General features: G+C 42.2%; 1 protein-coding gene across 6 annotated transcripts in view; it reads left to right on the top strand.

Moving 5' to 3' along the window:
• Window positions 1-15,114, top strand: part of Prickle2 (prickle planar cell polarity protein 2) — a 321,900-nt gene that overhangs the window by 232,561 nt on the left and 74,225 nt on the right. For all 6 annotated transcript variants that reach the window (XM_074044137.1, XM_074044136.1, XM_074044138.1 and 3 more), the window contains one exon: window positions 1,148-1,331. In XM_074044137.1, the coding sequence (XP_073900238.1) occupies window positions 1,148-1,331 (184 nt within the window). The remainder of the gene's footprint in view (window positions 1-1,147; window positions 1,332-15,114) is intronic.

Genomic DNA, 15,114 nt, shown 5'->3' with positions numbered 1-15,114 from the left:
TTGATTGAAATGTGGTCTCACTAACTTACTTTCTCCCCAGGCTGGCCTCAAGCTGCAATACTCCCAATGTCTACCTCTTGAGTAGCTGGAATTACGGGCATAAGCCACCCCACCACGCTGTGAATTATACATTAACAAAATTGTATATGTTAAATATATATAAAAATTGTCAAAAAAAAAACCTCAGGTGCATGTAGAAATTAGAATTTTAAGCTCTTTAACTGCCTTAATAAAATGCTACCAAAACTAACAATGAAGATCAGAATAGCTTATTTTCTTACATTTTCCCTTCTTCATTTTGCTCTTTTATTGATGGAAGCTAGAAATACTTTTGTGTTGCTGACATCAACATTTTTGTTGCTTCATCATTTCTGTCGCTATGGATAGGGGAACAGATGGTAACCTTAAAACAGAAATGTTGAGTTTGGGGGAGAGATTTTTATGTTTGGCTGCTACCTTGCGAAATAATTCAGATGCATGATCTTCTGGGTATAACAAAAATTACCAACATGGGGGAAATTTGGGTTTCTAATTAAAATTTACAACCAGGGACCTCTAATGGAGGTAAAAGTGTCTTTCTCAGGAGATCTTACAGCTAGATTTGTTTAGTGGGGAGAAAGTATGTTTGCTTTCCTTCCAAAAGAAAATCTAGCCCTCAGTTCTTTCTAAAACCATTTCTTCTGTTTACCATGGCTTAGGAACCTTTTATAAAGATAGTATGCTGTCAGTGTTTGCTAAATTTCATAGCATTTCTGGTCAGTGTATAGATTATATATATTTAATTGATTACAGAGAAAAAAGCTGTGGTCATGGACCATATCCATTGTCTGTGTAGTAAAAAAAATTCTATTGCCATTCCTGTTGAGATATGGGTTTAGAAGAAAAGGTTGGGGCCCACGTGTAATCGTGCTTACCGTGCTTACCTTGTGGCTCCTGATGTTTCACTCTATTTTCCTATCACATGTATGTGCCACACCTTCTACCAACACAGGTGTTCTCTGGATCAAAGCTTGAGATGGTACTGCCAGAAGACGGTTGCCAAGGAATGTGTTTATGGTTTGGAATCCAAGGCGCTGGTGCCTGGCAGGCTCTTGAAAAAATGGTTTCTTTTTTCTTCCTTCTTACCTGCCATGTCTGTTGTCCGCAGGAAGATCTGCCTGCACTGCAAGTGTCCCCAGGAGGAGCACATGGTGACAGTGATGCCACTGGAGATGGAGAAAACCATCAGCAAACTCATGTTTGACTTCCAGAGGAACTCCACGTCAGACGACGATTCAGGCTGTGCCTTGGAAGAGTATGCCTGGGTCCCGCCAGGGCTGAAGCCTGAACAGGTACCCATCTTGAAGGGGGAGCACTGATGTTTGGGCTCTGAATGTTTTCTTCCTGGTGCTTCTGCATTCTGGTGCAGAAGGAAGAGGTGTCTTTGCTGATTCAGATAAGTGTTTGGGACTAGATGAGTTGGAAACATCACAGGTCTCCATGGGAAATGAGGAAGAGAACCAAAATGGACCCATTAGTGATCCATGACTGATTCATTCTGTATTGCCCTTGCTAACTCTTCCTAGAGTGTTGGCTTTGAAACATTAGATAATGAAATATCAGTTATGGCAGGGAAAGGGGAGATAGAACTTGACCATGAATCTGGACATTCAGGCTTCATAAAGGAGAGTGAGGAAGTGTGAATCTGCCTTCTTCCTAGTGATATATACTGTGGTTAAATACAAAGTTTGACTTTCCAAAGAAAGACTGACATTTCCTGAAATATTTTGGCACTACCCACAGGCTGTAAATATTACTGGGTTGATGAGAAGACCTTGGTTTCTTTACGTTATCTCACCTCTTCTTTTCTCACTGACTTACAGTAAGCCTACCTTACTTGCAGATTTATTACTCATGGTTTTAACCAAGTACAATCAAAAATACATAAATAAAAAGAAGGTTCAAAACCAAAAAAATTTTAATTCCCAACGTGCCTTAGGCAGCTCAGTTGACACAAGAAGTTCTCAGTCAGTCCCTTGTTATCATCAATTGTGTCTAAATCATTGTGTGGTCTTCTGTTTTCCTGCCCTTAATTTTGTGAAAATCTGCCTCCCCCAAAACAAACGGTGCCCCAAAAGCAAGGTCAAAGTGAATGTCTTAACTGAAGTGATCAAGTGAGAACTTGAGATTTCTTGAAAGGCAGCATGTGTTTAGCAGAAGTTGGGCACCACTGTAGGAAAAATAAATATAGCACCCTAAGCATACACAGTTTTCCTCAACAGTGGTCTCCTTGAAACCAGGGACTGTTGATACCAAGGGTCTGCTGTACAACCTTGCTTTGAATTTCTTGGTACTTGGAATTTTCTCTTCTAGCAATCTCAAGATGGCTTAGAATTCACATCTATAAACAGGGTGCTCTCACCATCTTCCCAGTGAATGTTCAAAGACATCATTGCTTCCTTGACCCATTAAATTTATTTCTTTGGAGATCTTAAACAGCCTTGAGGTTGTAAGTCAGGAACCTTAAGTACAATAATGCTTTCAGAAAAAAATTCTTTGTAATTAAGGAAGACCCAAGAATTCACTAATAACTTCAGTGTAGTGACCCTTCTAGCATCTGTTTGATCAACCATTTTTCATTTTCTTCTCCATATTGAGGTTGCAAATTGGTAAATGAAATTGGGTAGGCAGCTAGGATTTGTTTAGCCAGCAAGGTATTGCTTAAAAATTTAGTTACTAGTACGTAGAAAGTAGGAATTTTTTTCATATACAAGTTCATATTTCTATCTTGAAAAATTGAGAATGTAGAATCTCATTCCTGCAAAGATACAGTTGGCTGGAGTTGAGCACTGGTCATTTGTTCAATACAAAAATCTGATCTCATCCAGTCATCTCTGTCTCCACTAAATTCATTTCATCTTTTTGTGTTACTTTCCTGAACACCGAAGGCACATCAGCTTCATGTTCTCTGTTCTAATTCTTACTATGGGGAAGGAAATACCTTAGTGTAGAAACATTTACAAAAAACATCTCCATGAGAATTGAAGGTAGTTCTGTGAGTACTTTCTTACACTTTGTGGGTTGAAGTTATATCTTTTTTTTCCTTCCATCTGACTAAACTATATTATTAACAAATTAGTTTTAGAAAAACAAGAACATTTGATTGAGTTTGGAAGCCCAGGTAAAGTGCCAATTGTCTGGATTATCCTTGTTTGACATAGCTGTTCTACCCCCACACCTAGATGGATCTGGGAGCTTGTTTCAGTTCCTTACTGACCTAATTTCCAGCACCTTCTAAGTGACCTGCCTTTCTTTTGTTCACCTGAAGGACATTGCTTCCTGCTAAGTTGGGCCCTGAATTTTTCGAAGTTAAGCTTTTTTTGATTTTCTGCTTAAGTAGATTGTTCTTTAAGTCCATTAAACATCATTGTGATATTCAAATTCAGAGGAAACTTCTACTCCCATTGACTCCAGGGATCAGATAATTGCAGAAACTAGGATCTTGATTAAATCCAACAATTCCAAGTGGGAGTGCCTCTGGTATTTTTGGAGGCCACTTGATTCATCCAAATGTCTTTGGGAAACATAAAACTGAAATTTCTTTGATTTGTTCTGAAAGAAAATGATTACCACTATTAAACAAGTAGTTAGAATTGCGCCAAATGAAAGGGTATTCCCATCTCTTGGGAGGTCGTCTCTGTTTCTTACGCTTACTCCAGCCTACCTGATGTACATGATTAGAAAGGGAAATTGCTCTCCAGAGAGAAAATGTCGTTTCAAGTTATTTGAAGGATTCTATGTTTGCCCAGTGACTGTGAGTCTACATCAAAGTTGTCTGAAGGGGTCATATTATGTGAAAAAGTAGAAATTTTGTATTAGGAGGTCTTTTTAAATCTATTGTTTACGGAGCTATTGATGGGATTAAATTTTAGCTGTCTTGTGTGTTCTAAGATTAGAAAAATGCAAAGACCTAAATACCTTTCCCTAATAAAAACTCTGATGTTTAATATCATGTTAGTTGCTTATGATTTGAAAAAAACCATTTTTCTATCAAGAGAAATTATAGTGAGTGTGAAAATGCTTTGTGCTGGAGGCAAAATATTAAAGACTAGTTAGAGTTGAGAGTAGTGCGCTTTCATTTTGGTTTGAAACCTTTCATCTCATTCCCTGATCATGGGGTTGGTAATAAAGGTAATATACCTTTAGTTGATATTCATTTTATTTCTTCTGAGAAATTCCTTCACTTTAATAGAATGCAAACTAAGTCACCTCCTATTTAGGGAAGTGTTCTTGAATATGGCCATTTGGTTTCATAAAAATCCACTAACTGCAAGGACCAACCTTCTTAAAATAGTGTGAAGATGATAAAGAGAACAGATGATGCCAGAAAGGAAAGGCATTTATCTTGTGATTTCAAAGGACTGGACTAAAAATGAATCAGAGACACCGTTCAGATCCTTTGTGTGTACTCACTCCAGATTAGGAACTTAATGTCACCAAGAGAGCGCTGGGGTAGCCCCCCAGAGAGCTGGAGTCTGTCCCCGATTAACCATCTGAAGTCATTTCCAAGATCCCAACTTCCCATCAGACTCAGTTAATAGTGTATTCCCTCCTCCTAGAAGATGCTATAGTGACAAATTTCCCATAGACAATATTTCTGGAAGAATTTGGAAGGTCCTTGACAAATTATAAGGCAGACAAATGGTGAGCAGGGTGTTTGAACCTTGGCTCCATTGACATTTCTGGCTCTATAGTTCTTTGTCCTAGGGACTAAGAACTGTACATTGTCAGCAGCATCTCTGACTTCTATCCACTGGCTACCAGTAGCATCTGCCAATTGTGACAACCCATGTTTGCAAATGTTTCTGAAGAACGGGAGACCATTGGGTGAAAGTGATATTAAAAGCTAGAGGAGATCTTGGCACAATTCTGGCCCAGTCAAGACAAAATATGATGGCTGTACTTATTGGACACCTCCCATCCTCTGGATCCTGCATAGTAGTGCTGCCTTGTAACATGGTCAAGGGCTCAACAGAGTGAGAAGGTGGTAATCCATGCTACTTGAGTCGGGGCTAGTTCTCACTGAGGCAGACCTGCCATTGTCACTAAGTCAAAACAAGAATTGGAGTGGCAGGAGGAGTTTGCTATGAATGCGTCACTTGTTTATTCTCCAAATTAGAAATCATTTGTTCCCCTTTTATAAAGGGAAAAATCATTCTTTCAAAAAAGAAAAGATGAAACCACTCATTTCTACCAAAGAAGAAAATTGTTTTCCAACCTTTTTGGGTATGTGTTCAGGTATCTATGTATAGAGGAGTGCCTTTCTGTGTTGTTCTGGACAAAAATGAGACGGTGTTCTCTACTTACCCTGACATACTTGTTCCTCTTCATGAAAGTGAGCATTTTTCTGTATCCGTATATTGCAATTCAGATTATCCTCTATAACTAGTTGATTGGTTTTCCAGTGGTAGTTTCTGACTTGGACTGGATCCACCCACCACTAGGGGGCATTTGGATATGTAAGTTTGGCAGAGGGCAGTGAAGTTACTATCTCAATAATGGGGAGAGTCTACCAACATATGAGGGGGCTCTTGAGATGTTACACATCCTAAAAAGAGCCAGTTGTTGTCCCTGCACAAAGGAGACTTAACCATCCCAAATGCCAAGAGTACCACATTAAGCATCACAGAGATGAAGGTCTGTTTCTGTTTAAAACTACCCATTAATAATGGCAGTTAATAGCTGCATTGTTAATGAGTAGTTTTCCTCTGCATGATATAGGACAACAGCAACTTAGTTTGCATATGCCTGCTTTTCTCTTTAAACAGTTCCTAGGGTTGTAAGTGGCATGTCCTCTGAGTGAACAGTCTTCATTAGTGCTCTTGGACATGGTTGTTCTGCTAGTTCTTCCTCATGTTACTTTTTGAAAATCTGAAGAGACCTTCAGCTTGCCCTAAGTGAATTTCCTTTTCATTGTCATTTTTGGATATCTCAAGTGTCCATAAGGGTTCTCAAATATAAATATCCCAAATCCTAGTCTCCAAAGGTTAGTAATTTACCTTGGCCTTAACTTCATTTTTTCACATAAAAGTGGTGGTTAAGTTATTTGTCCAGACCACTCAACTTTCACTTCGAACTATTGCAGGAAGGATAAAGTGTAGCTATCTGGGAAAATTGATCAATTTTTGGCTTTCAAAGCATTCTACCATATTTACTAAAATAAAGCAACCAGTACTTCCCAGAGACGATGTAAATTAGTTGGTTCTGAACCCAGTGAAACTAAATATCTCTGTTGGGAATGGATAAAATTCTTAGTTTGTCTCTTTAATAACCATAACCCCTCTATAAGGCATCAGATTCAATGCATCTCCTCAAAGAGCTGCTCTGACCAGCCCCCATACAAGGTCAGGTCCCCAGATATATGCTTTGTACCAAATCCTGCAATTTTCTTATTAATGCATATCAAAGTCAAAAATAGAGTCTTACTGATATGGCTAGATTCTTATTGTTTAATATTTGACTCCTCCATTTGGCTTAAAGACCCAGGACGATAAGGATTTGCTCTTATCTTCCTAGCATCTAGCATAGTGCCTGACACTTGGCAGCCACCCAACAACTATTTGTTAAGACACAGGCAGATGACAAGAGTCCTGTTCAGAACCAGAAATGTTCAGGGTTGCATCACCATGGAAAGATGAAAGTTGGCTGGGTGTGGTGGTGCATTCCTGTAATCCCAGTTATGGAGAAGTCAGAGATCAGAAGGATCATGGTCTAAGGCTAGCCTCAGGCAAAAAGATAAGACCCTATCTGAAAAATAACTAAAGTAAAACAGGCTGGGGACATGACTCAACTGATAGAGCACCTGCCTAGCAAGTGTGAGGCTCTGAGTTCAAACACCAGTACCACAAAAAAAAAAAAGAAAGAAAAAAGTAAGTCTGTTAGGACCACACATGGTAGTATACTTCTATAATCCTAGCTACTCAGGAAGCAGAGATAGGAGGATTGTATTTCAAGACCAGCCAGGGAAGAAGTTGGCAAGACCATGTCTTGAAAACAAGCTAGGCATGGTGGTGCATGCCTACAACCCCAGCTACACAGGAGGTAGAGGTAGGAGGATCATGGTCCAAGACCAGCCAAAGAAAAGCTAGCATGAGACTCTATCAAAAACAAACTAAAGTAAAAGGACTGGGAATGTGGCTCAAATGGTAGGGCACTTGCCTAGGAAGCATGAGGCCCTGAGTTCAATCCCCAGTACTGTCCAAAAAAAGAGTTTATGTTCGGTTTTTTTTGTACTTATCACTTATTCCCATTCTCTGTGCTTCTGAAAGTATATGCTCTAAGAAGCAGATTCCCCAGCCATCCCAACTCCCTCAAAGTTCTTAGGTTGCAAAAAGGCCGTGTTGTGAAGGCTGTGCAGCAGGCAGACCTGAGTCAGCAGCACTGGCTCCAACTCGGGGTCTGGAGCAGGGTGGGAGGAGCCAAGGGTCTGGCAGAAGCTCAGTCAGTTTCCAACCCAGGACTCATTTGTTTCTCAGTTAAAATCTGTACAGCCCATTGGGAGCCACAGCCTGCAAAAGAAGCAGGCAGCCCAGGAGGAGTTGCCTCCTTTCTGGAGTCAGGCAAATATGGCCACTGCCCCATCTCTCTCTGACCTCAGGAAAGTTGTTCAGCTTCCAGGAGCCTCAGCCTTCTCTTGAGTATGATGAGGAAGAGGAGCTTGGGTTTGAAGGCAGGGCTTTGTGCTTGCAAAGCAGGTGCTTTACCATTTGAGCCACATCTCCAGTCCATTTTGCTCTAGTTATTTTAGAGGTAGGGGTCTCATGAACTATTTGCTCAAGCTGGCCTTGAACTGCAGTCCTCCTGATATCAGCCTCCTAAGTAGCTAGGATTACAGGCATGAGCCACTGGTACCCAGTTCCCATCCCTATTTTTAACACTTGCCCTGCATTATCGCCTTTAATTCTCATACCAACTTTATCTGGTAATTGTTACTCCTGCCTCTGTTGTGGAAGGTAGTAAAGCAAGGCTCAGAGAAGTTAAGTAACTCACCCAGGATCACCTAGTAATGAGTAGCAGCACCGTCTTTGTCTCAGACAGCCAGATCCCGGAACCAAGCTGAGACCTGTAGATCACAGGACTGATTTGGCTCCAATTGAAAGAGTGTTTATAAAGATGAAAAGTTGCTCAATAAAACAATTGTTTCTTTCCCACCTTTCTTGGGAAATAGTAGTGACAGAATACTACTGCCATCCTGAGCTGGCAGAAAGGGGCAGTAGCAACTTTTGGCTATTGCCAAAGAGGAAGGAGGAAGATTTAAGTAGGGGTAGAGCCTTAAATATAGGGTTTATAGAAAGCCAAGATCCTTTCTCAGCTTTCTCAAAAGCTTCTGTTTTTTGTTATTTTGTTTTTTAACATACAGGGTCTCACTATGTAGCCCATGCTGGTCTTGAACTCATGATTCTCCTGCCTATACCTTCTGAGAGCTGGGATTACAAGTGTGTACCACCATGTCCAGCTCTCAAAAGTGCTCGATAAAATAATCTTGAATTCTGCCAATACAGGAGACTTTCTGATCCCAAGGTTCTCAGCTATGGGTTGTTTTAAAGCTGTGACTTTATTCTAATGAAGTTTTCTGGCTCCACTGAGCCTGAGTGATTTGGACAGGGGCCCAGGGAGAGCCACCTGACTTTGACTTCTCCAGGGCCCCAAGTAGACTTCAGGGCCATCAGCTGGAGAACTGAGCGTTGCCATTTGCCTTGGTGTCTGAGGTCTCTTACAGCTTCCAGACCCCAGGCCTGGCAGGAACAAAACCCTGGAGCATTCTCGGTAGGCTGCTCGGGGTGCAAAGAGAGTCTTCCCACAAAGAAAAATATTTTACCTATCTTTTTTGGGGCAGTCGACAGGAGGTTTCTTCATTTGGCCTCTCAATTTGCTTTTTGGAACCTATTTAGCATCTGTCTCTAGTGGCTGGTCTGGTGGCTTCCTGGGTTTTTCTCTGTAATGACAGTACAAGGAATAAATCAAGACCTATGCTGAAATACTTTGTGTAAAAGGAGTGACCCTTGGGGTTTTTATGTTCACTCCTTCATTTATTTAGCAGATATTATTGTGTACCTACTCCATTTTGGACACTTTGAGGGCACTGGGAATAAAACAACAAACAAGATAAATTAAACTTTGTGCTGCATTGAAGTTGTAAGGGAGGAGGGTGGATACTGATAAATAAATGATCTTTTTTTTTTTTAAGAAAGTATACTGATACTCTGGTTTCTCTTCAGATTGTGTAAATCTTCAGCCTTTTACTAAAAAATGCAATGATAAGCATAATAGTGATATTAACATTTAGCAAACTCTGTATGTGTGTGTGTGTGTGTGTCTGCACGCACACGTACAGTGCTGGGGATTGAACCCATGAACCCAGGGCCTCTTGTATGTGAGGCAGATGCTCTGCCACTTGAGCCACACTCCCAGTTCAACATCTAACAGACGCTTACATGCACCAGACATTGTTCTCTGTGGTCTACAAGGCGTGTCTCAATTAATGGATCCTATGAAGATGATCAAAACTGCCTGTGAGATGGTGTCTGTGACCCGGGGTGTTGAGGGGATTGGCTAATTTGCGCTGCCCAGTCAGGGGCAGCTGAGGAGTTGACCTTTGAGTTGCTACTGAGTGATAGGAAGAAACCTGCTTTGTGAACATCTGGCTTATTATAGTAAGGTGTTCATTTAAGTGAAGAACAGAAATGAAGTGAAATCAGTCCCCACTTTGTAGAGAGTGAATTTGGGAAGAATATTGAAGGACTATTCGGGGAGAAACGAATGGAGTCCATGCAGTGCCAAGCTTTTGCCACAGTGTCCATGGACAGGAGGCTGGGAAGTCCCACTGCTGTTCTTCCCCAGTCCTCCATCACCTCCATGTTTGCATCAGGTGGAGATAGAACAGCAGGAAGCCCCATTCAGAGAGGTCTAGAGAAGTGTGAAGAACACTTTCCACATGCTGAATTGATGGCAGGTACTGTACATATGTTTACTTACATCACCCCTTTCATTGTCTGCCTGACCTTAAAAATATGAGCCAATTAGAGGGAGATATACATTGCATCATTCACTGCTATATGCTCAAAGCCTAAAATAATATTGGACACCTATTAGCCATTCAGTACACACATGTTGCATGAGTTAAATAACTCATGGTACAAAATCCCCTCGCTTTTCTTATAAATGCATTGAAGCTCAGAGAGGTTCAAAAATAGACTCAGATGCCACAGCTAACAAGAGGCAGAGCCAGGATCTACACTAGCTATCTGACTGCCTCCAGAGCCCACTGGACTCTTCTCCCTCTCCTCTGCCTGTTCCACAGTGCTCCACCCACCACATCAACTCCAAGGAAGCCAACTTGGCCTGTGGAGGAAATTAGCATGTGTCATACTGGCTCTTTCATTCTTAGGGGGTGGAAGTTTCTCCTAGCCTCAGGTAGACCTTGGTGACCAAGGAGCTTGTCTTTTCCCCACCTCTGGTTTCTCCATCACTACTGGAAGCAGCATGGCCTTGCCTTCAAAGACTTGCCATCCTCATGGGCAATATCCATTTATGTCTGGCTCTTGGCACTCCCTGATCCTGCTGCTATTCTACTTCCTTCACAGGCTCTTATGTTTTGGTAGAATGTCAGATACCTGGGCACTCAATAGTGATACTCATCCATCCAGGTAGTACTTACTGAGTGCCAGCTGTGTGCCAAGCACTTTCCTAGGCAGTGGGAAATAGGCATGGTCAAAGACACAGTGTCCCTGCCCTTCTGCTGGTGACAGCATACTGGAGAATAGATGGACTAACAGGTGAGTGAGCAAGACATTTGGAGAGTTAGGTGTTGACAAAACAATGTGACTTAGGTCAAGGAGTTGAAAAATTTTTTCTGTAAAGAGCCAGATAGTATTTTAGGCTGCAGGGACCGTACAGTTCCTATGTGATAGATAATTGACTTTCATGTTGTAGACAATAGGTAGAAAAAAGTTCAAGGGAGTGCTAGTGCACATCTATAATCCCAGCACTTGGAAGGTTGAAGCAGGAGGATTGGGAGTTCCAGGCTAGCCTGGGCTACATAGTGAGACCCTGCCTGAAAGAAAAGGGAGGAGTACAGACATGGCCATGTAGCAATAAAACTTTATTTACACAAGATGACCCACAGAAAATCACATGGTTTGCTGGCCCCTGGGTTAGAGACTCTGCTTTAGGTTGGATGGCAAAGACAAGGTGACCTGAGAGGTGACCTGTGAGCAGTTATGTGGGATGATGGTTATGTGTTACAGATTCAGTCAGCCTTGTCCAGTGGTTTTCAAAATATGGTCCCCATGCTGACAGCACCTGAAACACCTGGGAACTTGTTATGAAAAACAGATTCTATTCTAGGCCTCGCTCCAGTCCTATCAGCCAGAACTCTGGGGTGGGGCCCCACTGTCTGTTTCAACAAAGCCTTCACGTGCTGTGGATGGGAGCCAAAGTTTGAGAACCCCTGTAGTGGTGAATCCACAGAATTGGGAATCTATGAAGCCACATCTTGACTCTAGCACCTATTAGCTATGTAACCCTAGGCACCCTAAACTCTGGTTTTCTAATCTGTAAAGTTGGGAGGCTTCTACCCAAAGCTTAAATAGCTGTGAAGAATAAATGGATTGATGTCTCTGAAGAATGTGGGAGAATGCTGGCCCACAGTAGGTCTTCATCAAATGGTAGCTGCTATCATTACCAACCTCATTATTTGGGTCTTCAAGATACACAAACAGATTCACAGGCAGGTGGTAACAGATGGAGCCTAGAGAATACACCATTCCATCCTGTCCTGCTGTCCCCAACTTCCATGCTCTGCCTATCATGTGAATACAGGTTTGTTGTTACAGGAGAGCTCAAGATACTTTAAAATCCTTTCAAAAATCCTGCTTTTCAGCTCCTTCCCTGACCCATTGTCCCAAAGGATGCTCTGGCCCCTGTTACTGTTGCACTGTGAATTACACAGCTGTGACTCACCACCACTTGGCTGGAACCACAGTGCCAGGCGCCTGGCTTTACCGTTCACTTTCAGACTGTGGGCAGTTTGCTCTTCTTATGTGAGAAGTTATTTATACGAGGAGGGATGGGGACTGGCAGATGTTGGGGGCAGGGAGAGAAGAATGACAATGTGGTTCATTTCTCAAGGCCTGTTGGGTGGTTTTGGCTCTTAGAGAGGCAATGCACCCTCTAACAGGCCCTCTAAATGCCCCATCAAAACCATCATCAGACTTACCAGCCATTTGCGGGATATTCTTCATTTCATTACCCCATTACACGTGCTGAGCTCAAAATGGAATGTCATGGTTGGAGTGAGGTGCAACTGAGTTGGGTGCATTGTCCCCTATGCTGCCACACAGTTAGCCTTTACTGTTACTCAGCCCCATGTTTTCAGAGCAGTGCAGGGGGTGAGTGAGGAAGGGGGCAGGAGGAGGCCCCAAAGCAATCTACCTCATAGTTCTCAGGAAAACAGTCACATAAACAATGCTGTGTTTATTTTGGCTCCAGAAACGCACTGATGTCACTGGATGGCAATGAGAAATATGCCTGTGTGTGCAGCAGTCAGTAAAATGGCCTGCGAATAAACTCGTTTTCAACAGAGCTGTCCAAGATGGGGCTAGAACCTGGGTTCCCAGGCTGTAGGGCCTCTGCCAGATGAAGTCAGCATCAACATGGCTGGACCTCACCAGTGGAGACTTGTCAAGGCTCGGGTGTGGTATGTGAGGCCCAGAGAAGCCAAGGCTCATTTACAAACTCAGGAAGGAGTCCTGCAACTGGAGTTCCCGGCTCTCAAGACAGATGGCTCTGGCCTGCACAGTAAATACATTCTGGGATCCTAAAGAATGGAGTGGGCCTCCTCACTTGAACTTCCTGTGTGAATTCACAGCTGCACACCCTCTCTGCTAACTGAGCAGTCTTTACTGGAGGCTGCTGTGAGAGGTGATTTGTTATCAAGCTGATTGCCTTTGCTTTAGGACTCATGAGAACTTTTGAGTAATTTTATGAAATGGTTGAATGAATCCACCGCCAAACCAACAGGTAGCTTCTGTCCTCCATCTCTCTACCCGTCTGTCCATCCATCCATCCATTCATCCATGTGAGCATTCAGCTATTTATTCACTCATAGTTGTTTATTATTAAGGACTCATTACCCATAGGACATTTGAATAGGTGTGATTTCAGTGTGGCTGCCTTCCAGATCCAGTGGAATCCTGGAGCTTGCCACCTTAGGCTTCCTATTTCATTTTGTGTGGTGTCTTACATTGCTACCTCCTGTCAGATCTAGAAAATCTCTCCTGGTGGAAAATCCACACAGACTTTAGATTTTGTGCTGGTCTTCTGTATCTATCTGTCTGGGCTGGATTTGTCCTCTGGGCTTTGATACTAACTGGCTCTGTGTTCAAATCCTGGCTGTGCTGCTTTGTGACACTGGCCAAGTTAACCTCCATTAGCTTTCACTTCATCATCTGAAGAACAAGGACATCTGCATTATCCAACTGCAGCATGGTTGTAAGGATTCAGTGAGACAGTGCTTTGAAACTGACTGCTGGTTTCATAGTAAAAAAAAAAACAAAAACAATAGCCATTGTGATGGATGTCTGTAATCCCAGCAACTCAGGAAGCAGAGGCAGGAGGGTTGCAAGTTCAAGGCCATCCCTGGGAAGAAGTTAGCAATACCCTACCTCCAAAACAAAATACAAACAAAAGGGCTGAGGGTATACTTCAAGTGGTAGAATGTTTGCCTCACATTCACAAGACCCTGAGTTCAATCCCAGTGCTACAAATGAAAAAAAAAAATGGAAATAACCCAAATGTCCATCAACAGATAAATGGATAAACAAATTATGTTGTATTTATATAATGGACTATTATTCTGTAATAAAAAGGGAATGAACTGTGGATGCATGCAACATGACTGGATCCCAAATCATTATGCAAAGTAAAAGATGTCAGACCAAAAAAGTACATAGTATATGATTCTGTTTATAAAAACCAGAAAATGAGCCTATCTATAGTGACAGAAAGCAGACCAGTGGTTAGTTGGGGATAGAGGGTAGGGGTGGGGTGGGGAGAAGTGGCAAAAGGATTAAGAAACATCAGAGGGTGATACATATGCAGTCTTGAATACGCTGTACTTTCATGGGAATATACATATGTCAAGACATAGCAAATTGTATGTGTACTTGAAATATGCAAAATAAATACATGTGGTTAATTGTATGTCATACCCCAGTGAAGTGAACAAATGGATAAAGTCACCCTTCAGCAAACAGAAAGGCAGGCATCTTTCCGAGCCAGTGCAGTCTTCCTGCAGTTCCCTGAGTTGCCTCGGGAAGTAACTGAGCCTTTTGGCCAATTACTGTCAGAAAAAACTGCTCGGTATTAATTGCACACAATAAAAGGAAGATTTGATGCAGAAACGCAAGCACATCCAGATGGATGGTGCTAAAAAGATCAGTTCCACAAACCGCTTCATTTCATCATCTCTGTAAGTTCCCGAGGATGATGTCTAAGACATGGTTGGCACTCCGGAAGTAGTGGGTATGGCTACTGCAATTACAAAAACTGATTAAGGCTCAGCAATCAGATTTTGCTAAGGGAAGCTAATTATTCCAGCAGTCTCTGAACATGCATTTTCTGTTCTAAAAAAATTAAGCCTGTTAGCTTGAAAAAAGACTCAGGACCGCTACATACAGTTGTACAGCCTGTGCGTTGCCTGCCTGGCCAAGGCGGTGATCGGAGGCTGATAGTCACCTTTGCTGTGACGAGTACAGAAGAGTACCTTATTAACATATGATACCTTGCCGCTTACCTGGCTGTGAGGCAGGAATGAGCTCTCCCTCCTGTACTGAGGACTCACTCTTTTCTTACTTAATAGTGAAGTAACAAAAAAAGTTACCAAAAATATCTACCAGCAAACTAGTATATTAATTTTCTGGGATACCTCTTTTCTGGCTCTTGCCAAAGAGTGTTAGGGTAAAGAGGTGACGTCTGTGTCCTAGCTGGTATCGAGTGACTGGTAAGGGTGTCGTGATTTTCCCAGAGCCGATGATCAAGACTGAACACTTTGGGCCTTGTGTTCTCTCCATCCTT

Source organism: Castor canadensis, chromosome 10, assembly GCF_047511655.1.
Source record: "Castor canadensis chromosome 10, mCasCan1.hap1v2, whole genome shotgun sequence".
In the NCBI taxonomy this organism is placed as follows: domain Eukaryota; kingdom Metazoa; phylum Chordata; class Mammalia; order Rodentia; family Castoridae; genus Castor; species Castor canadensis.
This window is presented reverse-complemented; position numbering and strand designations above follow the sequence as displayed.